Here is a 27,297-nt window from a genome sequence, read left to right on the forward strand (position 1 = left end):
TATCTGAACAGCATAGTGGAATCTAACTTTAGTATTTGTAGATCAGCGAAATAGTATGACTAGAAAAGAAAGACACTCTAGATTAGCAAATTTAAAGAAGACGATACCCCTAAAATGAACCTATCAACACATCACTAAAACTAAGAAACTAAACTTAAAGAAATGCTTTTATAGCTTTTATTTGTTTTGTTTTTTAAAGCTTTTATAATACAAAACAAATCACAGTGATGAATACTTTGCATAAACAAGTAACTAAACATTGTTTAAACTAAGTATAAAAGACTAATTTGATGATTTTAATTTCTAGGAAAACAAACGATTTAAAAAACCCTCCCAATGTGTAGTAAACACTTGAACAATGATACGATATACCTTGCAGTATACCTATGTATATATATGAAAGCTATAAGACTACCACAGGAAGTGGTCGTTTTATGCGAACGATGTTATTAGATTTGTATGTGTAAGAAACATACCGGTAGTCATTAAGATGGTTACAGAAATAACAAAATTTTTTATATCAACAGGGAGGCACCTGGTGAGCATACTGGAGGACTTGAACTTGAAGCGGTACTACAGGGAGAAACAATCACGTAGCAAATTACTTGAGATTGATGAGCAGATGATTAATGATGAACCTGCCAAGTATAAATCAGACCTCCCATGGTATTTTCTAAAGGAACTGATGATGGTTAATGTCACAGCTAGAAATAGGATAAAACATAATGATCAATCATTGATCACAGACATGCCAAACCCACTCGACATAATCACTGCTCTCTTTCTGTGTTCTGATGGTTTTGTACAGCAGGAAATGGCACTAAAAATGTCCATGTGTCAGTTCTCTGTTCCTCTGCTGCTTCCCAATTGTGACACCAATCAGTGCACACTCATGCTGTGGGCCATGAGAGACATTGTTAAAAAGTACAGACCTCAGTCTCTGTCAGAGTCCAAGGGCTTCATTGAAGACAGAATCGTTCTCTCTGAACTTCCAATGATCTCTTTTGTCAGACTGGGTGAGTGCTCCTCGTCCAAGTCAGAGATTCTCAATAAGCTTCTGAGCAATTCTCAGCAGTACCATGACACCTTTGTTCACCGCAACATGGAGTGTGGTGACAGTCCAAGAGCAATATCCAACGGACTGACTGAGATTACTTGGTATCTTCCTGGTGGAAACACAAACATTGATATTTTCAGTCAGCCAGTGGCTGTAGCTAACCTTCGTGGGGACATTGAATCTTTTGAAACACAATACTCCTTTCTGTGTCAGACATCTGCAGCAGTTTTTGTGTTCTTCGGCGATTTGGATGAGTCTGAGTGCAGTCTACTCACTAACATAAACCAAAAGACACAGATCTTCTTGGTTGGTAATGGTGAAAGTAATAACGAGGTTTTAAGAACAGTAGCAAACAAATTGGGCTTGAGTAACAACAACATCATAACTAAGAAGAAACAGAAAAATGATGCAGATTTTGTACAAACTTTGAGAAAAAAAGTCAGAGATGTGGTGAAGAACTCAAAGATTAAGATGACAATAGAGCAGATGGCAGACATTGCCTATAAACTGGGAATCCTGGTTGATGAAGACTCTCCAGAGTGTCAGACTGCAAAGACAAATGCAGAAGCCATCACTGCTGAAATTCATGACATCCATAAATACAAAGAAGATCAGCTTCCACGACAAGGTGAAATATGGAAAAAACTGACCTGCTTAGAGAAGGAAGAATTTCGACTTCAACATATCGGGTCTAGAAATATTGAAGATTACAGAAGTGAACTTCTGTTACAGAAAAAAGAACTGCGGAAAAAGCAGAACTCTTATAACATGTCGACAGCTATGACATGTTTCATCAATGCAATATCAAGCCCAGGAACAGAGAGGTTTTATTTCCTGAAATTGATGCAAATGAACCTGGATAACCTGTCTCATGTAAAATTGTCTGAACTTCGGGAAAAATATAAAGAAAAATTTAAGAACTCTGAGAACAAAGAAGAGATCAAGGAAATTGACAGACAAATTTCCAACAGCTCACTGGGGACTGAACACTTCTTCCGTGAAATGGGTCAGATCTATGAAGCCTCACTGTCCCTTCCACAAACAGATCCAGCACATCAACAGCTGCAGCATCTGCCCAAACTGTGTGCACAGTTGTTGCTTGATGGATTTCCCCTTGAGCTTGTAGATGGAGATGCATCCAACATCCCTCTCAGATGGGTGAGTGATGTTCTCTCTCAGCTCAGTGACTTGATTTCTCCAAACAGAAAGATCCTGGTAGTCACAGTTCTTGGAGTTCAGGGCACAGGAAAGTCCACTCTCCTTAACACCATGTTTGGAGTGCAGTTTGCGGTCAGCAGTGGTCGATGTACTCGAGGTGCTTTTATGTCGCTCATCAAAATCGATGAAGATATGAAAAAAGTCCTAAACTGTGACTTCATGCTGATCATTGACACTGAGGGCTTAAAGTCACCAGAACTTGCACAACTAGACAACAGCTATGAGCACGACAATGAGCTTGCTACACTTGTTGTGGGGCTGAGTGATGTCACCATTGTCAATGTTGCAATGGAGAATTCGACTGAAATGAAGGACATCCTACAAATAGTTGTGCATGCTTTTCTCAGGATGAAGGAGGTGGGCAAAAAGCCTAAATGTGTGTTTGTTCACCAGAATGTGTCCGATGTTTCAGCCCATGAGAAGAACTTACGAGACAGGAAACTGCTCCTGGAACAGTTAAATGAGATGACCCAGGCAGCAGCCAAAATGGAAAAGAAAGAGGAGAACAAGAGCTTCACTGATGTGATGGAGTACAGTCCAGACACTGGGAACTGGTACATTCCTGGACTCTGGAATGGAAACCCGCCAATGGCACCAGTCAGTGCAGGCTACAGTGAGGCTGTATATGAGCTCAAGAAACACATCATCCAACTGCTGGGAAACTGTCAGTCATCGGCCAAGGATATCTTGGATTTTAAAGAGTGGATGTCAAACCTATGGAATGCAGTAAAGCACGAAAGCTTCATCTTCAGCTTCAGAAACAATCTCGTAGCTGATTTATACATGAGACTCTGCACAGAATTCAACAAATGGGAGTGGGAATTCAAAAAAGAGATGTACACCTGGGTAACAAACGCAGAAACAAGAATTTCCAATTTTGGTACAATTGTAGCAAAATCTCAGTTTTCTGACATCAGAGAATTTCTCAAACGTTTGAAAATTGAAGCCTCCACAGTGCTGTCCACATGGGAGACAAGACTTCTAGAAAATCTGAGACAATATTTTAAGAAAACAGACGGTCATGTTCATCTTGTCGAAGGATATAAAGAGGAATTTTCAAGCAATGTAAAGAGCCTTCGGCGTAAAATGGAAAGGAGTGTTTTTAATCAACTCACAGCAGCAGCAGAAATCACACAGGAAATGATAGAAATTGATCGAATCAAAGAGAATCACATAAAAGAGATTGAAAATGCAGTTTGGCTACTGATTAATGAGTGTTGGAAAAATAATGTTCCGATGGGAGAGACAGAACTTGAAAATAAGTTTCTCAAGATGTGGTGTGAAACACTGAAGAAACTTCCTTGTTCTGAAAAGCAAGCTGAGCAAATCTTTACCAATGCATCATCTTATCTGAGAGAAAGCCTGAAACATAAAGGGGACGTTACACTTGAACTCTTAGAAAAAAGGCTGGAAGATTGTGGTTTGGTACCTTTCAGATATACAGCTGAAAGATACTCAAATAGAGTTGAGGAAGTAGGTATGTTTTTTGACATTCAAGATTACATAATGGCTGCACAAAAACTGGCTGACAGCATCATAGATGTTTGCACTCAGTTTGTGAGTGAAAAAGTGAGAAGGAAAAAAATGTACTGTGACACATACATCAAGGAGATCCTACACATCACTGATGAGAACCTTGAGAAAAACCAAGACGTCAAGGGAGACATTATGTTTGAAGTTTTTCTAAAACAGCACATCTGTGGAATTGCAGCCATAGAGTTTAAGAAAGTGTATGAAGAAAATGATCCCTACAAATGTTTGATTAAGAACAAGGACAGGTTTTGTGATGATTTCAAACATGTGGTTAATAAAGAAGACCAATGTCAAAAGAAAGCAGAAGAATTCACCAACCAGTGCTTGAAGCCTGCTGTTCAAGACTTTATCAATCAGTTCCTGGGTCCTAAAATCATTGATGAAATGCAGACATGTGAGCAGTTCAGCACACGAATGTCCTTCCAGTATTCAGTTTTATTGGATTTACTCTCAAAGAATGATTTAAAAAACTATCTGAGTTATATTTTTTCATATGAGGATTATGTAAAAACATGGATTTACCACCAAATAGTGGAGCGCTACTCAAATGTGTCAACAGCATTTGAATTTGAGGACCGACATCTCCAGTCATGTATCAGAAGCATAAATGATGCCATCAACAAGGCAAAAACAGGAAAGAGTCATGACTTGAAGACATTTGTTGAAGATATTTGTAAAGAACTTGGTGATAAACTGGTAATTTCCAAAGATGCTCTTGGTGCTTTCATGTTTTTGAACAATGCTGACAAGAAACAGTTTGCTGACTGGCTCACAGTGTCTGTGAATGAGATGGAACAAGTTCTGAGAAAAGAGTTTCAGACACTGAACTTTGAAGTGAAACTACAGCAGCTCCATGTGCAGCCTGAGAATGAGCTTTTCAACAAACTGGTTGGTTGTGGCAAACAGTGTCCATTCTGCAAAGTTGTCTGTGATGCAAGAGGAGGAAAACATAATGAGCATTTTGCTGCAGTGCATAGGCCACAGGGTCTGGGTAAATACACTTGGCATGTAACAAACAAACTTGTCACTGACATATGCTCTTCCTCTGTGATCAGTGAGCAGTGTTTTAGCTGCATTGATACAAATGGTAGATGGCACCCTTACAAGAATTACAAGGAAATTTACCCAGACTGGAAAATCCCTCCAGATTCGAGCCTTGAGGCATCAGACTACTGGAAATATGTAATGGCAAAGTACAACACGGACCTTGCCAAAGAATATAATGCAAACCCTGCTGATATTCCTGAAAGTTGGAATGACATCACAAAAGAGCAGGCAGAAAAAAGCCTCAAGAAATCATTTAACATCAAGTAACAACTTACATACCTTCTCATTTTTGTTCTTGTGTACAGAAGAACACATCCCAGATATTGTAATTTTTGTTTTTGTGAGATAGAAAGAAAAACTAGTATTTCATAAGACAAACCTTAAAATATTTTAACACCCACATACATATTAAACAATATGATTTAAAGCAAGTTTTTTAAAGAAGTTTTTGGTTACGTTTACCTCTGTTTGAAAAATAATCTGCTCACAGGTTTTTTGCACTTTTAAGTAATTAATTCAAGTAATTATATTAAAACTAAAAAAAAATTTAACGCTAATCATTAGCTCATGTACATTCGCACATGCATATGAACATCCTTTTGCTTTGTTTCAGATAGTCACTATGTGTGTTATAGATGACTCAGTCTCCATTCTTTTAATAGGACAGTCAAAATGAAAAAGCTAACAGTGCTGTATCTGGGGGATCTGATGTAAAATATTTACATGTTTGAGGTTTTTGAAGCAAATCTGAGTATATACTAAATATTTGACTTTGTTATTCTGTATTTAAAATTATCTTTTCCTGCTCTGACATATGTAATCTTATATGTATCTATATGTATTTTTTAAATGTTTTAATGGAACATTCATTCTATATCTGTCATGATCTGCAGAGTTAAACTTCGGTCAGTGTTAAGTTAAAATGACCTCAGTGATGTGGATTTAAAATTGTCTTTCTGTCCATAGAATGTTAATCAACAGATCTTGAAATTATGTTAGTGATGTATTATTGCCTTCATTTTTAATGTGTTGGGAGAATTAAATTAATTAATTCAGACAAACTGTGTGGCCAAAGACTCATTAGTGTTTCCACATTTGTCTGATCCAGTCCACTGAGATGGGTCTGAATATAGGCTTGGTTGAACCCCAAAAGAGACTGCTCAAAGCTTCCTGATGAGAGTTTTAGATCTAAAGCAGAAAGTCTTATTTGCTTCCCAAGAATCAGAGTCAGGACTCAAATACGACCCAGCTTTTGTCCAGCGTATGTGTTTGCACACCATACTCACAGGCTTCCAGAGTGACAGTGTCAGGATAGATATGCAGCCACTCCTGTTGGACTCTAAGATACCTGATGAACTCCTGTTAGAGAGGTTAAATATGGCTTGTGCCAATGAGGCAGAAAGGAAAAACAAGAAGAGATGTTTAGCATCACAGACTGCTACAAGTGTGAGTGCAGTGCAGTCAGATGATGTGTCACCGGCTAAGAAGCCTGTAAAAGAAGTTAAAGCTAAGATACCACCCGAGCTTTTAACTGAGTTAGCGGAGCTTAAGACAGGTGTAGCCTCCCTGAAAGGTCTCAGTGCAGAGATAGCTCAGATTAAAGAGACTCTACAGCAGCCGGTGCCTGGTCCTCAGTCATATGCCCCACCACCAGTTATGCAGTATGATAGGGACCAGCAGTATTATAGCTTCCAGGGCCCCCGTCAAAGACCACCACCCCCTCAGTATCCTGTACACTACACAGGTAGTCCAGCCTGCTGTGAGAGGAGGTGCCACATCTGCCAGCAGAATGGAGTCAACAAGCGCTGCACCCACTGCTACCTCTGTGGGAGTAGAGAACACTTTCAGGCTGGTTGTAGAAGCAGAGGTATGAGACCATATAAAGAGAAACATTTAAACCAGCAATGGTTACCACCGAGGGACGAGTGTTAACCATGCCCATCATCCACAAGTCCCAACATTGCTCCAACTGTAAACAAGAAAAGTCAGGCATGAGACAGTGTTCAGCATGTAAAAATGCACTTTATTGTTCAAGAACATGCCAGAAACAACACTGGAGAAAACATAAGAGACAATGCACTGGCTTAAAGACTGAGAAAGAAAATGAGACTGTCCAGGTACCACTGTCGCCAGCTCATGTAAATTCCCCTCACAAAGTCACATCTCTGGTGGGCAGGCAATGTCTGGTTGAGTGTCTCCTGGACGGCCACAGGCTTCAAGCTCTATGGGACTCAGGCTCACAGGTATCAATCATCGATGAGAAGTGGAAAAAGTACTATCTGCCACACACAGAGCTGAGAGATGTAGCAGATATTATGGATACATCTGAACTCACCCTGACCGCAGCAAATGGGACCAACATGCCATATCTTGGGTGGGTTGAGACAACCTTCCAACTTGTTTCCGGAACTGAACAAACTGAGAAATTGACCATCCCCATGTTGGTAATGAAAGGTTTTCAGCTCACATGCCCTATTATAGGCTACAATGTAATTGAATACATTGTGAATAAGACTGACCAAGCTAAACTGTACAGCACAGTGAGAAAAGCATTTCCCAGCCTCAAAAGACACAAGGTGAAAGCTTTTATACAGGCTGTTAGTGCAGATGCAGTTGACAAGTACAAAGTGATGACAAAGAAAGACTGTATTACTGTACCAAAAAAAAGCCACATGCATGTTGAGGGTCGTATAGCAGCAGGGCCATTCAAACAAGACATGGTCATGATATTTGAGCCAGACTTAAACCCCCAGTGGCCAGACAATCTTGAGTTTTTTGATACTTTGGTTAAAGTTAAGAAGGGTACTTTACCCGTCATAACACTAGGTGTCTCTAACCCAACTGACCATGAAATTGTCATACCAGGCCGTACATTAGTTGGTTCGGTTCAGACTATTACAGCTGTTTAACTGCCCAGGTGTTTGAAAAAGCCACATCTGTAGCTACTGTTAACCAGACAAATACACAAGCCCAGTGTAGCGCTAGTGAAGAGTGGGACCCACCTGTAGATCTTAGCCACCTGGGTGAAGAGCAGAGAGTATTAGCGAAACAGATGCTCAGAGAGGAATGCCAGTCTTTCTCTAAAACAGACAATGATATAGGCTGTATTGAAAAACTGAAAATGACCATATCACTCAAAGACTACGAACCAGTCAAACGCACATACGTACCTGTCTGTGCCACGGCCGCTCTACCAAGAGATGAAAAGTTACCTGCATGATTTAATAGCACAAGGCTGGGTCAGAAAATCAGACTCGTCATACTCCTCACCAGTTGTTTGTGTTAGAAAAAAAGATGGTACTTTAAGACTGTGCATAAACTACAGAGACCTGAATCGGAAAACCCATCCTGATCGCCAGCCCATCCCACGCGTCCAGGACATTATGGACAGTTTGGGTGAAAACTCCTGGTTTTCGCTTTTAGATCAGGGGAAAGCGTACCACCAGGGGTTCATGTCAGAAGAAAGTCGTCCACTCACTGCTTTTGTGACCCCCTGGGGATTATATGAGTGGATTCGCATCCCCTTTGGACTTATGAATGCCCCTGCAGCATTTCAGCGCTATATGGAAGAGTGTCTGGATGGGCTTCGCGACAACATCTGCATCCCCTATCTGGATGACACATTAGTTTACAGCAAAACGTTCAAAGATCACTTGGAGGACGTGAGAAAAGTGCTCCAGAGATTGAGAGGCTTTGGTATAAAGCTTAAGCCAAGTAAGTGCGACATGTTTAAGTCTGAGGTGTGCTATTTGGGCAGAATAGTGTCTGCAGAAGGCAGTAAAGTGGATCCTGCAGACTCTGAAGCAGTCAAAGCACTCAAAGGTATAAAACCACAAAATGTTGGTCAGCTCAGAAAAATGTTAGGCCTTCTCTCCTACTACAGACAATACATAAAAGACTTTTCCAGAAAAGCAGGTTGTTTGTATGAACTGTTAAAAGCTGACAAAACCCCAGAGAACTCAGACACCACAAAAGGGCCAAGGGCAAGACCAAAGAGAGCCAGTCAAGTTGTGCCCTCCTCAAAACAAATCGTGTGGACTGACCAGCATCAACGTGCGCTTGACTAGAGTAGCTTAGCTAGACTGTTTGCTTCACCCACCAGTGCTGGGGTTCCCAGATTTCACACAGCCGTTCATCGTACACACAGACGCCTCACACAAAGGGCTAGGCGCAGTGTTGTACTAGAGACAAGATGGTAAGCTGCGAGTTATTGCTTATGGCTCCCATACTCTAACAGCGGCTGAAAAAGACTACCACTTCCATGCAGGAAAACTAGAATTTTTAGCATTGAAGTGGGCTATCACTGACAAATTCAGAGACTATTTGTACTATGCCCCAACATTTACTGTCTACAGCGATAACAACCCGCTAACGTACATTCTGTCAACAGCCAAACTGAATGCCACCACATCAAGATGGGTCGCTGAGCTCGCTGATTTTCACTTCACCATTAAGTACAAACCAGGGAAGGAAAACAGTGATGCAGATGCTTTATCAAGAATGCCACTTGATGTAGAAACCTTAATGAGAGACTGCTCTGAGGAAGTGCCACCGGACACTATTGCAGCTGCTATCCAGGCCATTGAGGTACAGAAAGACACACCTGCCGCATGGACACTCTCAGCTGCAGCAATGTCAGTCACAGCAGAAGGCGAGCCAGCAGAAGCAACATTCACACCCATACCAAAAGAACAGCTTAATGAAGCGCAAAAGTCTGATCCTGTTATAAGCCCTGTATTACAGTGTAAACAGACAGATTCAAAACCACTGCCCAAAGAGCTAAGAACATTTGACCCTAAGACAAAATGCTTGTTCAGAGAGTGGGGCAAGTTAAGACTAGATAACAATGGCACCTTGTACAGACTTACTTCTGCCCGGAAACAGCTAGTCCTACCAGATCAGTTCAAATAGACTGTACTTGAAGAGCTGCACAATAATATGGGCCATCAAGGTGTTGATCACACAGTGTCTTTGATACGTGAACGCTTCTTTTGGCCACACATGCAGGCAGACATCGAGCATTATGTGACCAACGTTTGTTCCTGTGTAAAGCAGAAAAAGCCCAGCCATGAAACAAGAGCTCCTTTAACTAACATTGTAACTACGCAGCCCTTTGAGCTGGTGTGTATAGACTTTCTCCATCTTGAAAAATGCAAAGGCGGTTATGAATATATTCTAGTGATAACTGACCACTTCACACGTTTTGCCCAAGCCTATGCCACCACCTCCAAGTCAGGCAAAACTGCTGCAAACCTGATATTCAATGACTATGCCCTAAAGTTTGGCTTCCCCTGTCGCATTCATCATGACCAAGGAGGTGAATTTGAAAATCAGCTATTCAGTCAGCTCAAAAAGCTTTGTGGCATGGCCAGTTCTAGGACAACACCCTATCACCCAATGGGGAACGGTCAAGTTGAACGTATGAACAGGACATTGTTGCAAATGCTTAGAATGCTAACTGAAACACAAAAGTCAAACTGGAAGGAATCTATCAACAAGTTAATGTATGCATATAATTGCACACATTGTGAAGTCACTAGCTACTCCCCATTTTACCTACTGTTTGGACGGTCACCCAGGCTACCAGTAGATATGCTCTTTGGACTGTACTCAGAAACAGATTTTAGTGACCACAGAGACTATGTTGAAAAATGGAGAAAGAGCATGGAACAAGCCTATAGCAAATGAGAATGCAAAGAAAGCTGCTGAAAAGGGCAAAAGACACTACGACACAAAAGTAAGGAGTTCTGTGTTACAACCTGGCGAGAGAGTTCTGGTCAAAAACCTGACACCTAGAGGAGGCCCAGGGAAACTGAGAGACTATTGGGAGGACACTGTTCACACAGTAGTCAGACAAATGGGGCCTGACCTCCCTATCTATGAGGTAAGACCGGAGAGAGGCAGAGGGCGCTCTAGAGTGCTTCACAGAAACTTGCTTATGTCATGTGACCACTTACCTTTTGAAAAAGTGCCTGAAAAAGATAATTGTACAAGACATGAACAGAAAAAGACTGATAAACCTGTCGCTGTTGTGCCAGACTCTGATGATGAGGGCAGTGTTGATGAATACCGCTGTCATTACGCACCACCTCAACCTGTGTCCCAGCCATCAGAACAAGAACTTCTCACAGCAACTTCTCAGCCCGCAGCTTCAGTCCCTGCTCTTGCACCAACACCAGAGCCTCTTGCTGGAGACCATCTGGAGGCGCCTGACCCAGCTGCCGTGGAGACAACTTGTGAGGAGGCAGAGCCCACTGCAGGTGACATACCTGCTCCTCCTCCACCTGTTGTACTCGAGGGACTTGAGGAGGAGACACCTCAGTGGCCACAGCGAGAGAGACACCCGCCAAGACGGATGACGTATGACCAACTGGGCACCCCATCTTGCTACAGTGTTCAGCCAGCACCGCAACTGCTTCCTGTGTACCCGGGCCTGGTTGCATGGTTTCCAGCTGTGCAGTCATACTGCACCCAGCCCATTGGTTTGTATGGACTCCAGCAAATGTAAGTTGACACTTTTTCACTGATGACTTGAGAACTGTACTTACAGACTGTCATCAAGAAAAAGACATGAACTTTTCCCCATCTGTGGATTATAACCATAGACAATAGACTTTGTGAAGACTCACATATGGACTGGTTATAGACTTTGTCTTCAGTCACCAGTGATGGACTGTGGTGAAACAGGTGTTAAACCTACAGAATTGAGGACATTGGTTCACCCTACTGTTGATGTCCTGACTAGCGAACACCATGAGACCGGACAGTGTGCGCACCGCGGATGACGTCAGTGCGCACACTGTGTCTGAGGAGGATGTGCGGAAGTGCTTCAGGAAGGTGAACGCACGCAAAGCTACTGGTCCGGACGGGATTCCCGGCCGCGTCCTCAGGTCATGCGCGGCTCAGCTGGCTGGAGTGTTCACGCACATCTTCAACCTTTCCCTCTCTCTGTCTGTAGTCCCAGCCTGCTTCAAAATGGCCACCATCGTCCCTGTACCCAAATCCTCCACCATCTCCTCATTGAACGACTGGCGACCTGTAGCCCTGACCCCCATCGTAAGCAAATGCTTCGAGAAGCTGGTCAGGGACTTCATCTGCTCTGCACTACCCGACTCACTGGACCCTCTACAGTTTGCATACCGCCACAACAGGTCCACTGATGATGCCATAGCCCTGACACTACACACTGCCCTGTCACACCTGGAGAAGAGAGACACGTATGTGAGGATGCTGTTTGTAGATTACAGCTCAGCATTCAATACCATCGTTCCCTCGAAGCTGGACAGGAAACTGCAGGATCTAGGACTGAGCAGCTCCCTCTGCAGCTGGATCCTTAGCTTCCTGTCTGACAGACGCCAGGTGGTCAGACTGGGCAGCATCACCTCATCCCCCATCACACTGAACACTGGTGCTCCACAGGGGTGTGTACTGAGCCCTCTCCTGTACTCACTCTACACCTACGACTGCACAGCCACTAACAGCTCCAACATCATTGTGAAGTTTGCGGACGACACTACAGTGGTGGGTCTTATCACCAACGGTGATGAGACGGCTTACAGGGAGGAGGTCAGCGCCCTGACCCACTGGTGTCAAGACAACCATCTCACCCTCAACGTCGCAAAGACAAAGGAGTTGATAGTGGACTTCCGGAGGTGCAGAGAAGTACACACCCCCATCACCATCAACGGCGCTGCTGTGGAGAGAGTGAGCAGCTTCCGGTTCCTTGGAGTACATCTGGCTGAGGATCTTACGTGGTCAGTACACACAAACAAAACAGTGAAGAAGGCACAGCAGCGCCTCTTCTTTCTCAGGAGACTGAAAAGATTCGGCATGAGCCCCCGCATCCTCAGGACCTTCTATCACTGTGCCATTGAGAGCATCCTCACTGGATGCATCACCACCTGGTATGGCAACAGCACCGCCTACAACTGCAAAGCTCTCCAGCGAGTAGTGTGGTGCTCTGAACGGATAATTGGAGGTGAGCTTCCCTCCCTCCAAGACATCTACAGGAAGCGGTGCCTGAGGAAAGCGGGGAGGATCATCAAGGACTCCAGTCACCCCAGCCATAAACTGTTCAGACTGCTTCCATCAGGAAGGAGGTTCTGCAGCATCCGGTCCCGTACCAGCAGACTGAGAGACAGCTTTTTCCATCAGGCCATCAGACTGCTGAACACGTCATAGACACCTCAGCTTCACTACTGGAACTTCAACATTATGCACTCCACACTGTATATAAATGCCACTTGTTTTGCACATATTCAACTCTGTATATTTTATATATTTTATTATTATTATTATTATTATTTTATTTTATTTTTTTACTATTTAATTTGTAAAAATGTGTATACACACACACACACACACACACGTAGGAAAATATTTAGTATACACATCCAGAAATGCATACACTATTATATATTGTACATATATTTATTAGTTTCAGGTTGGCCATTCTTGTATTTTGCTCGTTTGTGTTGTTGTGTTTGCACATCTCTGTTGCTTGTGGGGCTCGCACACAAGAATTTCACTCGCATGTGCTGTGCCAGTGTGCCTGCACATGTGATGTGACAATAAAAAGTGATTTGATTTGATTTGATTTGACTACAAGAGAATATAGACTGAAAAGCATCTTGTTGGTATAATGTCGGGACGACATTTTTTGAGTGGGGGAGAGTGTGACAGGTTGAAGGACTACTGCATATAAAACTGTTCAGTTAATACTGAACAGAATACTGAACGAAAATAATGTAAATATGGTAAGAAAATGGTTAAGAGTTTATTATTTTTCATGTTATATTAATGGCTTTCATGTTACTTAAGAGAACTACAATCTATACATCAATGATCGGCTAGTAAGCCTTTTCTGGGATCGATTAGTAGTGTCTCTATTCTCCACTAGGGGGCTTTCACGCATTCTCCTCACTGCAATAAACTACTGCATGAGAGACGCAAGTCATAATCACTGTCGTGATTCTTTTCCCCCTGTTTTCAGGTAAAAGTCTTTAAAAGTTGATATATTTCCAATGTGTACACTGTTAAGATATTTAAGAGGTAATCCTTCATTGTTTTGTAAGCGTTAGAAGCATTATACTACAGTTTTGTGCACATATACGTGGCGGTTTTGAGCTGTGTTTTGTACTGTGTAATTGTCAGGCTCAGGAGAGACTCGGAGGCAGACCGTCACTAAAGTTCACAATTTATTTACACACAGACACCAGGTGCGGATATATACAGGTGAGGGGGCACAGGAAGAGGGTCTCCGGGGAACACAGGCACGGGAAGAGGACGGCTATATACACAATCCACTGAAGCTCAGGTAGCTCGGACTCCGGCTTTTAGCTCACCCAAACGGCGGTCCTCAGGCTGGCGAGAAATCTGGCACAGGGAGGAAAAACAGGTAAGTTGCGGCACGAAAGAAACTCGGAAAAAGGCTCAGATTGGCGATGACACTGACAAGTGTTACACAATAATCCAGCGAGGAAGCACTCTCAGCAGCCGCCTTAAGAAGTGAGTAAGATGATTGTTTGCAGGTGTCCGAGCCAGGGGCTGGAGCCGTCATGACTCCGCCCCGGTAGAGCGCAGTGCGCGGGAGGGGAGAGAAGGAGATGCAGCACAACAAAAACACTTGTACCCATACAGAGTCAGCCGAGAAGGCACAGGGTCATGACAGTAATGGCCATTAAGATAAAAGAGCTAAAAATGCCGCGATTGTCAGCCATTTTATCAGGAAACCTGCTCAAGTATATGTAGTAAGCACTTTAGTATTTCGGTTTATTATTTAGTGTTTTTCTTCCACCATGTGACATTTAGCAGTACAGAATGTGAAACGTTTCTGCTCATTTTCACTGCAATAAACTACTGCATGAGACACGCAAGTCATAATCACTCTCGTGATTCTTTTCCCCCTGTTTTCAGGGGTGTAACAATTGCTGCTCTCTTTCTGTGTTCTGATGGTTTTCTACAGCAGGAAATGTCACTAAAAATGTCCATGTGTCAGTTCTCTGTTCCTCTGCTGCTTTCCAATCAAGACACGAAACAGTAAACACTCATGCTGTGGGCCATGAGAGACATTGTTAAAAAGTACAGACCTCAGTCTCTGTCAGAATCCAAGGGCTTTATTGAAGACAGAATTGTTCTCTCTGAACTTCCAATGATCTCTTTTGTCAGACTGGGTGAGTGCTCTTTATCCAAGTCAGAGATTCTCAATAAACTTCTGAGCAATTCTCAGCAGTACCATGACACCTTTGTTCACCGCAACATGGAGTGTTTTGTCAAAAGTTTGAGGAAAACAATCAGTGATGTAGTTGAGAACTCACAGATAAAGATGCAAACAGAGCAGATGGCAGAAATTGCCCATGAACTGGGGATCCTGGTTGATGAAGACTCTCCAGAGTGCTAGACTGCAAAGACAAATGCAGAAGCCATCACTGCTGAAATTCAAGACATCCATAAATACAAAGAAGATCAGCTTCCACGACAAGGTGAAATATGGAAAGAACTGACCTGCTTAGAGAAGGAAGAATTTCGGCTTAAAAAAGTTGGCTCCAAAAATATAGAAGATTACAAAAGTGAACTTGACATGTTTCATTAATGCAATATCAAGCCCAGGAACAGAGAGGTTTTATTTCCTGAAATGGATGCGAATGAACCTCGATAACCTTTGTCGTGTAAAACTTTCTGAACTTCAGGAGAAATATAAAGAAAAATGCAAGAACTCTGAGAACAAAGAGGAGATCAAAGAAATTGACAGACAAATTTCCAACAGCTCACTGGGGACTGAACACTTCTTCCGTGAAATGGGTCAGATCTATGAAGCCTCACTGTCCCTTCCACAAACAGATCCAGCACGTCAACAGCTGCAGCATCTGCCCAAACTGTGTGCAGAGTTGTTGCTTGATGGATTTCCTCTTGAGCTTGTAGATGGAGATGCATCCAACATCCCTCTCAGATGGGTGAGTGATGTTCTCTCTCAGCTCAGTGACTTGGTGTCTCCAAACAGAAAGATACGTGTAGTCACAGTTCTTGGAGTTCAGGGCACAGGAAAGTCCACTCTCCTTAACACCATGTTTGGAGTGCAGTTTGCAGTCAGCAGTGGTCGATGTACTCGAGGTGCCTTTATGTCGCTCATCAAAATCAATGAAGACATGAAAAAAGTCCTAAATTTTGACTTCATGCTGATCATTGACACTGAGGGCTTAAAGTCACCAGAACGTGCACAACTGGACAACAGCTTTGAGCACGACAATGAGCTTGCTACACTTGTTATAGGGCTGAGTGATGTCGCCACTGTCAATATTGCAATGGAGAATTCAGCCGAAATGAAGGACATCCTACAAATAGTTGTGCATGCTTTTCTCAGGATGAAGGAGGTGGGCAAAAAGCCTAAATGTGTGTTTGTTCACCAGAATGTGTCTGATGTTTCAGCCCATGACAATAACTCACGAGACAGGAAACTGCTCCTGGAACAGTTAAATGAGATGACCCAGGCAGCAGCCAAAATGGAAAAGAAAGAGGAGAACAAGAGCTTCACTGATGTGATGGAGTACAGTCCAGACACTGGGAACTGGTACATTCCTGGACTCTGGAATGGAAACCCACCAATGGCACCAGTCAATGCAGGCTACAGTGAGGCTGTATATGAGCTCAAGAAAAACATCATCCAACTGCTGGGAAACTGTGAGTCATCTGCTAATGATATCTCTGAGTTTACAGAGTGGATGACAAGTCTGTGGACTGCAGTAAAGCATGAAAACTTTATCTTCAGCTTCAGAAACAGCCTCGTAGCTGATGCATACATGAGACTCTGCACAGAATTCAACAAATGGGAGTGGGAATTCAAAAAAGAGATGTACACCTGGGTTACAAACACAGAAACAAGAATTTCCAATTTTGGTAAAGTTGCTGTAAAATCTGAACCATCTGACATGAGAGAATTTCTCATATGTTTGAAAAGTGAAGCCTCCACACTGCTGTCCACATGGGAGACAAAACCTCTCGAAAATCTGACACAGTATTTTCAGCAAACAGAGGGTCATGTTTATCTGGTTGAAGGATACAAAGAGGAATTCTCAAACAGTGTAAAGAGCCTTCGGCGTGAAATGGAGAGATCTGTTTTTAATCAGCTCACAGCAGCAGCAGAAATCAGAGAGGGGATGAGAGAAATTGAAAAAATTAAAAAGAACCATACACAAGAGATTGAAAATGCAGTTTGTGTGTTGATAGACAAATGCAAAAAGAAAAAAGTCCAGATGACAGAGAAAGAGCTGGAAAAAGAGTTTGATAAGATGTGGAATGAAACACTGGAGAAACTTTCTTTTTGTGAACAAAAGACCTTCAGTGTCTTCACCAGCGTATATCACTTCCTGCGAATCAATCTGTCACACAGGGGGAGTCATGCATGTGAATTATTAAGTCTAAAGAGTTTGGAAGATTGTGGAAAAGAGCCTTTCAAATATACAGCTGAAGGATTCTACAACAAATTTAAACACAAACTCAGCAAGATGTTCAACATTCAAGATCACACAATGGCTGTACAACAATTGGCTGACAGCATCATCAATTTTTGCACTCAGTTTGTAAGTGAGAAAATGGAAACCAGAAACAATTACCATGACACCTACATCCAGGAGATCCTACACATGATTGATGGGAGTCTACAGTACAATCACGATGTTAAGACAGACATCGAGTTTGAAGTTTCTCTCAAACAGCACATCTGTGGATTTGCAGCCAGAGAGTTTCAGAAAATGCACGAAGATTTCATCCAAGCAAATGATCCCTACAGATGTCTGATGAAAAACAAGGAAAAGTTTCGTGAGGATTTCAAAGACATCTTTAATAAAAGAGACCAGTGTCAGAAGAAGGCAGAAGAATTCACCAACAAATGCTTGAAGCCTGCTGTGGAAGACTTTGTTAATCGCTCCCTGGGTCCTAATATCATTGATGACATGCTGACATGTGAGCAGTTCAGCACACGAATGTCCTTCCAGTGTTCAATTTTACTGGATCTGCTTTCGAAGGAGGATTTTAAAAACTACCAGAGATATATTTTCTCATATCAGGATTATGTAAAGACATGGCTACTCAACCAAATACTGGAGCACTTCTCAACTGTGTCAACAATATCTGAGTTTGAGGACAGACATCTCCAGTCATGTATCAGAAGCATAAATGATGCCATCAACAAAGCAAAAACAGGAAAGAGTCATGACTTGAAGACATTTGTGGAAAGCATTCGCAAAGATCTTGATAAACTGGTCATTTCCCAGGATGCTTTTGATGCTTTCATGATCCTAAACAATGCTGATAAGGAACAGTTTGCTGATTGGCTCACAGTGTCTGTGAATGACATGGGAAACATTCTTAGGAGTGAATTTAAAAAGTCAAACTTTGAAAGAAAGCTAAAACAGCTCAATATGAAACCACATAATGAGCTTTTTACCAGAGTGATTGGTTGCGGCAAACAGTGTCCATTCTGTGGAGTGCCCTGTGAGGCAGGAGGAGGAGCCCATTATGAGCACTTTGCTTCACTGCATCGACCACAAGGTCTGGGTTCATATAGGTTTGTTAGAACACAAAAACTTGACACTGAAATATGTTCCTCTCTTGTGATCAGTGATGCTGAGTTTTGCAACAGTATTACAAATGGTAAATATGGGTGGCTGTAGCTCAGGTGGCAGAGCAGGTCAGCCACTAATCAGAAGGTCGGTGGTTCGATCCCAGGCTGCATCCTGGCTGCATGCCAAATATCCTTGGGCAAGATACTAACCCCATGTTTGCCTACTGGTGGTGGTCAGAGGGCCCGGTGGCGCCAGTGTCCGGCAGCCTCGCCTCTGTCAGTGCGCCCCAGGGCAGCTGTGGCTACAATGTAGCTTGCTATCGCCAGTGTGTGAATGTGTGTGTGAATGGGTGAATGACTGAATGTAGTGTAAAGCGCTTTGGGGTCCTATGGACTAGAAAAGCGCTATACAAATGCAGGCCATTTACCATATCATCCCTATAAGTGTTACAAGGAAATGTACCCAGACTGGAATGTCCCTCCAGATACGAGTCTTGAAGCATCCGACTACTGGAAATATGTGATGGCGAAGTACAACAAAGAATTTGCTAGTGCGTATAATGCCAGACCTGCTGATATTCCTGCTGCTTGGAAAAATATCATAAAACAGCAGGCAACAGAAAGCCTTAAAGTGTCCTTCTGGATCAAGTAAGATGGACTTTGTCTGAAAGAACTGATTTTACGTGATTGATAAATAGATAGATATTGTTTTTACATTATATACTTTTTCCAGTTTAATTAAATTACTTTGAATACATAACAACAACAATAATAATAATCATTGTGATTTATGACATTTAATGCATATTTACTTTTTACCTAATGGTTCAAATTGTACAAGGATCTTGAAGATTCAAACTGGGATTTTCATTATGATGAATTATTATATGTTACAGACTGGACCTCAACTGAGTGTGGTCATTTTGTGAGTGAGCACAACCTGTCCTTGTTAATGACCTTGAATATGTATGTTTTTCTTTTTCAATATAACATATCAAATGTCTAAGATAAACCAAATAGTTTCCAATAGTATCCTTTCTGGCACCACTGCATTGACAAAAGTATTGGGGTCCACCTCTTAATCTTTGAATTCAAGTGTTTATAAAAATTAAACACTTGTGCAGTGTCTTTACAAACATTTGGGAAAAAAAAGTATAATTCTAAAGAGCTCACAGAATTTAAGTGCAGTGTTTTAATAGGATGACACATATCATAGTGATAGCTGTAGTAGGTTTAGTAGTGGCTCCATAGTGTAGTGGTTAACACATTTGCTTAACAAGTGAACGGTTTCTGGTTTAAACCCAATTAGAGACACAAATCCCTTTTGGGTTTGCATCACAGTCTGCTGTGCACCAGATGTGCTGCAGTGTATTTCTTGTGGTTCTCCACTCTGCCTTGGTAGACCACCGTGTCTATTTTTTTTACATCAACCTGCACAGAGAAGGAAAAGGCAGCAGGAAGTCAGGTACAGATACATAGAGAAGCCTTTCAAGTTTCAAAATAAAAGATTCACTGCAGATGCTGTTCAGCATACTGAATGAAAAAGCCAACACTCTTCCTTCAACATAAATGGTAAAAGAAAAGTTGTCTTTATCCAGTGGACCATGTTTTCAAAAGCACAGTATGGGTAATCTTAAGCTTTTTGTTACATAATTTTGAAAGTTTTACTGTTTCTGTGATAATTACAATACAAATATCTGGTAGTGCCAATAGAAAAGCAGAAAGATTTTGTCTAACATTGCTTAAAAAAAAAAAAAAAAAAAAAAAGGGTACTGCTAGACATACCAAAGGATCCAATCTGGACCTGCTTTACAAAATATGAAAAACTACTTCAATTGTACGATAAAGTGAACTACTCTTTCTGTGGCGATGTCTGCATTAGAACAGAGATTTTATTCCTAGATCTAAACAAGCTGTATGACAAAACTATGGTTTATCTGTAAAAGCTGTACAAGTGAAGGTTTTGTGCTTTTCTATTGTGATGTGCAAATTGTAATGTCAGCAGATCAATAAATATGAAAAAATGTTGAAACTGCTATTACTACCCAGTCTTTGCGAAGTTAGTGCAGTAAGTCATGACCACAGCGCTCAGCATCACATCGTTCTTGGAGAAGTTGCACGGGAACAGGTCCGTGGCACCGATCATCGGTACGCCGAACACGTAAGGTATCTCGTCTCAGTGCACGGCGTCGGCCCACGTCTCCATCTGGCAGTGGTGGTAGAACGTGTAAAAGTAAACTGGGGACTGAAACTCAGTGAAAGAAATCTCCGTCCCGGGTTCATCCGTGGATCGGGTTTCCTCCTAAGGCGTGGGCACCAATAAGCAGAGTTTTGTCCTTTCCTTATAAGATTCCTAATTATTCAAAGTAACACTCAGGTATGCCGTTCAGCTGGGTTAGTTACAGCGCCGGGAGTAGCTTGGGAGAACAAGGAAACACAGATTGCTTCAGGTTGCCTTCCCAAACCAACTCAAAGGTTTATTAAGTATACAACAGCTTATATAGAGGAAAAAAAGGTTCGTGTGTCAGCAGGTTCTCAGTTCAAACCGGTACAGACCAAATAAGGAAACGTCTTCCTGCCTTGTGAGCAAAGAAGTATCCTTTGTGTAGTTTATCAGTTCAGCTACAATTTATGATCATCCCAGCAAAATACACTCCTAGACATAGAATACAGAGCTCTTTCATTAGTGAATTCTGAAACAAACCACCTGGCCTTTAACAAGCTCTTTTCTAAAAGATAAGGAAGGGAGGATGGGAGTAAGGAAGTGGTCTCGTCTCTGTGGTATTTTCGACCTTGGGGTACCAACCTGTGATTCTTACACATCAATTCTTGGGTCAGAGAGAAAGAGAAAAACAACTAGTAAATGGGCCTTATTGAGTAACAGTTTTCCTGTATAATATCACTACAAAACAATATCCTGTAAATGCTACCATGGTATCAAAATATCACAACACTCAGCATGGAGTTTGGCAGTGGCCACAGCTGGTGCCACCCACTGGTGGTCCGTAAACAGGGCCAACAGAGTCTTCCGCCGCATGTCGCCGTTGTCCCTGTCGGCCCAGTCTGTGTACATGAACTTAATGGTCTCCCTCAGGATGTCTTTGCCTGGTGAAGAAGCACAGAGGGGACAAAAGGAGGGGGAAGAAAGAAAAGTGAAAAACTGCTAAGAGTAAAGTAACAGCAGTGCAAGACATTTTTTAAGAGATCGGTCTGATGAAAAGATATGAAACCAAAGCAAATGTTGGTGAGATGAACCAAGAGCCAGGAAGCGAGTGAAAAATCTAGAGAGGAAAAAAAAAAAACCTCTTTCAGATAACAGAACGAGTGACAGGCACAGAGAGGAAGCATGACTGCATTATCCAAATATGTCTGTGCTGTGACTGTGGTCCGGCTGCGAGGGGTTCGCAGGCCGATCTGTCAGAAACACCGACGCTGAGATTGGGAGCCGACTACCTTGGGGATGATAGCATTACTGCCCACAGAGCCTCAAAGGTTAAGGCGCAGACACGCCGTGATGTGGATGAGTGGCTCTCTTTAGCACGCTTGTCTTGTTTGATGCACTTCACTGGGCTCACATGTTACTGATTCCATTCTTTACTCGCATGTTTTAAACGCTTAAAGCACTTTCACAGGTTTTTATATTCTTTTGAAAATTCATGTGAACTCAAGCTGTCAGAACTGTAATGTAAGCTTTGATAATTGTCCACATTTGTCATTTTGATGATTATCCGTTTATTTTAATGAATATGTAGCCGCTATGACTGGTGGACCTAAATCTTCACCACCACGTCTGTATACATACAAGCGAAAAGGGGAGTGAGCGGGTCAGCGCTCAGGGCACAGAAACTAAGCTGGCTTCAAACACCATTTATTTCCATTAAAAAAAAAAAAAAAAAAAAAAAAAAAAAAAAAAACAGGGCCAGAGTTACAAATACAAGATAAAATTCCCCGTATACAATAAAAATAGTGTTGCAACCCGCTAAAAGCCCTGCCGGCAGAAATAACTATACACTATTAAAACAAGGCTAAAACATGTTTTTCATATACTAAAATTACCCTCCCATAATCCCACAGTCCAGCGACACATGGGCGAGTGGTCCTTATATAAAAGAGACAGGAGAGGAACTTCTCTTCCGGTATGATAAAACTCGTCAGCAGTAGACCAGGGAGGAGGCCCCTATCACAGACCTGTCTCCTCTTGACAGCGCGTCGCCGCACAGTCCCGCCCCACTCCACACCTGAACACGGCCTCCCTCGTGTCACCGTCAGATGCAGGCAGAAGGGCATCCCTGCCCTGTTGTGCATTGCAGCCATCGCCACCCACTGTTGCTGTTCCTGCATTGGGACTGGATCGCCGAACGACTCGCGGCACCCCACAGTCAGGCAGCAGTTCCTTCCACACACGTGCGGGCTTGCACGCGTTCCTTTTTCTCCTGCCCACCTTTCGTCCGTCACTCCTCTCTTTGTCTCTGCGCTCGCTGTCCCCTTTAACAGGTCAACCTGGCGGCTGATAGGCCACCTTGGGGAACGCCCCCACCTCACAGGTGCCTACAATTGTCTGTTTAGTCCACAGTGGATTAAAGGAACATGGTACGACATTAACACACATAATATAAATATGAGGATAAAACCATGCCGTATAAATATAAATAAACAAACATGCAATATAAATATCACAATAAAATCATGCAAATAAAATCAAAACTATGTACCAATACACAGATTGATAAAACATAAAAACACAAATTTCCACTGTGTGACAAATACAGCAAATAGAAAAAAACTAACAAATCAACAAACGCGGCTCCTAATAAGACAAAACCTGATGCTGCTGCAAAATGCAGTTAAGTGAGAGGACGCTGTAAAATGGAATAACTGAAAAAGTGGCAGTGTACAGAGGTGGCGTCCTCACCCTCTGGGTATCCGTAGAGGTTGTCAACAAAGTTGGAGATGGTGTAGTCGAACGCCGCAGCTGAGATGCCGTCGTTGTCCTCACTGTCGTCCACAAACTTCAGCCCCTCTCCCTGGTTCACTCCTATCAGGATGTCATAGTTTAGGAACTCCCCCTGGTGGAGAAAATGAGGAAGAACATGGTGAGTGCTGGAACAGAGCCTGTGTGCATCACAAGTCTATAACAGGAAGTGCGGCTGAAACACAGCTTTGTGAATTGGCAGCATTTCATTTCCCAGTAAACAAGTGTACAAACTCAAAAAACATATTCCTCTTAAAAATGTGCAAATGTGAACAAATCAACTTGTTAGAGATCTTCATCTCCACTGTAAATAAACTACAAGCCAGAAAAGAAGAAAACTGCACCAAAGACCAACAAATTCTTCTCATCAGATATTGAAGCTTCTTTCCTGTGTGACATAAAAAAATAGGAGACAGATGTTTGTTTGTTTTTTTGTTCTTTTTAACTAGTTAAACACCCACGCCCAGAAAAATGGTAAATGGCCTGTATTTGTATAGCGCTTGACTTAGTCCCTAAGACCCCCAAAGCGCTTTACACGTTCAGTCATCCACCCATTCACACACTGGTGATGTAACTACAGCCACCCTGGGGCGCACTGACAGAGGCGAGGCTGCCGGATACTGGCGCCACCAGGCCCTCTGACCACCACCAGTAGGCAACGGCTGAAGTGTCTTGCCGAAGGACACAACGACCGAGACTGTCCGAGCCGGGGCTCGAACCGGCAACCTTCCGATTACAAGGCGAACTCCCAACTCTTGAGCCACGATCGCCCAGTGGGGACATGGGGACATTTCATTTTCCAGCAGGAAGCTTTTTGTTATAGCCTTTAGATCAGGGGTCGGCAACCTGCGGCTCCGGAGCCTCATGCGGCTCTTTAGTCCTTATAGTGCGGCTCTGCATGGTTTGGGAAAATAAATTAGTATTTAGCTGAAGTGTATTTTATTTATGCCAGTTCTTTTTTTTACTTGTAGTTCTAAATTGGAAGCTTATTGTGATTTTGCAATATACAAATAAAATTATATTTTGTTATTTTTTCATCGCTCAAAATAAGCATCACACTCGCGGAAGCCAGTGTACCCGGCGAAACGCCGTGCATTTATCGAGCCTTTCAACCCCAGATAGGCCAATTATGGCTCTTTGGGTCTTAAAGGTTGTTGACCCCTGCTTTAGATGAACAGAGTTTTTTAATTAAATACATACTCTTTAATAAATGTTCTCTTTTATAAAAAGTAGGATAATTAAAAAAACTTTTATTATACCTTTATTAGAAAAAAAACTGTCTTGTTTTCTGTTGTCTGTTATGTAATATTAGGGATGTTTGTGACAATTAATTTCTTCATCGGCTGGACTAACCAATAGTCCACAACTAGGAAACACTGAAATTTTAAGTTAAGTTTGAAAACAGTTTAAAAAAAAAACACCCCATTCCAAAACGTCTTGTGACAATCTCATTGGCTTAGGGAGTGATGATGTCATAGAACTTCATAGAATCTTAAGTCCTTTGATGTTTTTCCTTAAGTAGGGGTGAGAAACAGCAAGATTTAGTTCGTTTCAGCAGCATCTGTGTTTGCAGCATACAAAACGTTCACCACAGAAACATTTGGAAAGCTCTTCAAAGTCATCGTATAGAAACTCCAACATGTTTCCAAGAAAAAAACAACCAATTCAAAAAGATTACGCCGCCTCTCCTTCCTGGAGTGGCCGGCCGATTTCCCCAAATGGCGTCTCATCCTTCCAAAGGGCATTAGAGGAGAGTAGGAAGGAAAACTACCTTCTCCAGAAAAAAATGCAACAAATTGAAGAAGAAAAACTTCAACTGGAGGACAAGTGTAGACGAATGGAAGCCCAAAATAAAGAGCTGGAAGAAAGACAACAGTGCCAGCCGGACATAAACATTATTAATGAGGGCTGGGGAATCAAGTTTGCTCAGGCCCGAGAGCAGATTGTGCACCTCATTAAAGAAAACAGGCAAAAGCGCGCAGAACTAAAAGAAATGACCAACCAGCTCCAAGACAAGAAAACGATGACTGATAAGATACAACGGGATCTCCAACACATGGACTGAAAAAATCGGCTCCTCCAAAGACAGCTCCATGAAGCTGTGGAAGAAAAGAATAAATTCCTCCAACAGAAGGAAGAGCAGGACAAAAAGCAACAAGACATGCAGCACGAACTGAAGAGCATGCAGGAAAAATACCGCATGCTGAAAGAAAGCCTGGATGAAACACTGCGCCAAAATAAAGACCTTCTTCAACAGAAAGAGCAACAGCAGGAAAGACTGAAAGAAGGAAAACGCATCGTCCAGGACTTTCAGTCTAAAAATCTAAAACTGCAAGAGTTTTGTAATCAGCTGGAGGACAAAGCAACTAAAGTGGAGGAAGAAAGGGACAAACTGGAGAAACGGTGCTCACAGATGCAGAAAAGGATCGATCAGATAGCGAGAAACAACTCCGAGCTCGTTAAGGGGCGTTTGGTGGAATTCAATAACTTGAAGAGTGAACACACTCAAATGCAGTCACAAAAACAACAAGAAGACAAAATACATGAAGACAAAAATCAAGAAATCAAGAAAAGAAAGAAGCAGTTAGAAGACAAGCACAAAGAGGTCCAACAGAGAAATGCAGACATGCACAAGGACAAGCTGATACAGGAGGCAACATCCAAACAACTCAAAGACAAGCTTGAAGAACAACAAGCAGCATTGGAAGAGGTGGAACAAAGATGTGAGAAACTTGAAGAAAAAAAACGCAGAAACCATTGACGAGCTGAGAAATCTCATCCTGGAGAAAAAAGCGCTCGTGGAAAAGTGCATGAAAAAAAAGAAAAAATGGTTCCACTTGTTCCAGAGGAGAGACGCTACTGCTTCCTCACCTGATGTAGCCTCGTCTTGCTCCACCTCTGTTAACCCCCCCCAACCAGTCCCGGCAGTTGACTGTCCCCTCCTGAGCCTGGTTCTGCCTGAGGTTTCTGCCCGTTTAAAGGCAGTTTTTCCTCCCCACTGTCGCCAAGTGCTTGCTCAGAGGGGATTGTTGGGGTTTTCTCTCCTAACTTCTTTCCTTATTTCTTCATTTTACCTTGTTTCTTCATTTACTTGTTTAACTTCTTTCCTTACTTCTTCATTTTACCTTGTTTCTTCATTTACTTGTTTAACTTTTTTCCTTATTTCTTCATTTTACCTTGTTTCTTCATTTACTTGTTTAACTTCTTTCATTATTACTTCATTTTACCTTGTTTCTTCATTTACTTGTTTAACTTCTTTCATTATTACTTCATTTTACCTTGTTTCTTCATTTACTTGTTTAACTTCTTTCATTATTACTTCATTTTGCCTTGTTTCTTTATTTACTTGTTTAACTTCTTTCATTATTACTTCATTTTTCCTTGTTTCTTCATTTACTTGTTTAACTTCTTTCCTTACTTCTTCATTTTACCTTGTTTCTTCATTTACTTGCTTGTTATTCTTATCTAAATAATAAACCAATTAAATTTATCCTTTGAGTATTTTTCATCTCATCTTTACAGAATCTTTCCAAAACATTTTCAAACATTCAGATCTGTCTTTTATTTTCTTCTTGAAACCTCATAAATGGTGAACTAAAAACCGGGAATATGGTTTGAAGCATAGTTTCAGCTGAAACTGGCATAACATGCTGTGTGTGTGTGTGTGTGTGTGTGTGTGTGTGTGTGTGTGTGTGTGTGTGTGTGTGTCAGGGTATCACTAGTTAGGTCATCATGTTTAGACTCATTCACTCCAAAATTATTTAGGCCAAATCTTTAAAACAGTATCATTTCATACACATTTTCAATTCACTTTAATCGCACAAATGCAGAAATAATTATTTGCAGTATCTTATTTATTATGAGAATGTCATGACTGATCATTTGTACCTACACCACCAAAAATGGGGGCAA

General features: G+C 42.0%; 2 protein-coding genes and 1 pseudogene across 2 annotated transcripts; all 3 read left to right on the top strand.

Moving 5' to 3' along the window:
• Nucleotides 1–685: 685 nt before the first annotated feature.
• LOC146715202 (interferon-induced very large GTPase 1-like) lies at nucleotides 686–5,122 on the top strand. The gene has a single exon (XM_085451629.1). It carries the CDS (start codon nucleotides 686–688, stop codon nucleotides 5,120–5,122), a length of 4,437 nt encoding a protein of 1,478 aa, XP_085307755.1.
• Nucleotides 5,123–15,128: 10,006 nt separating this feature from the next.
• Nucleotides 15,129–19,194, top strand: LOC146715203 (interferon-induced very large GTPase 1-like). Its single transcript, XM_085451635.1, has 2 exons — nucleotides 15,129–18,502; nucleotides 18,833–19,194. The coding sequence occupies exons 1-2, from the start codon at nucleotides 15,493–15,495 to the stop codon at nucleotides 19,063–19,065; spliced, it is 3,243 nt and encodes a 1,080-aa protein (XP_085307761.1). The 5' UTR covers nucleotides 15,129–15,492; the 3' UTR covers nucleotides 19,066–19,194.
• A 5,712-nt stretch (nucleotides 19,195–24,906) lies between these two features.
• On the top strand, nucleotides 24,907–26,875 carry LOC146715204 (uncharacterized; annotated as a pseudogene).
• The last annotated feature ends 422 nt before the right edge of the window (nucleotides 26,876–27,297 follow it).

This window comes from Copadichromis virginalis, linkage group LG3 (genome assembly GCF_057382275.1).
Source record: "Copadichromis virginalis isolate Kocher_CV1m ecotype Utaka linkage group LG3, C_Virginalis_male_GT1.1, whole genome shotgun sequence".
Lineage (NCBI taxonomy): Eukaryota > Metazoa > Chordata > Actinopteri > Cichliformes > Cichlidae > Copadichromis > Copadichromis virginalis.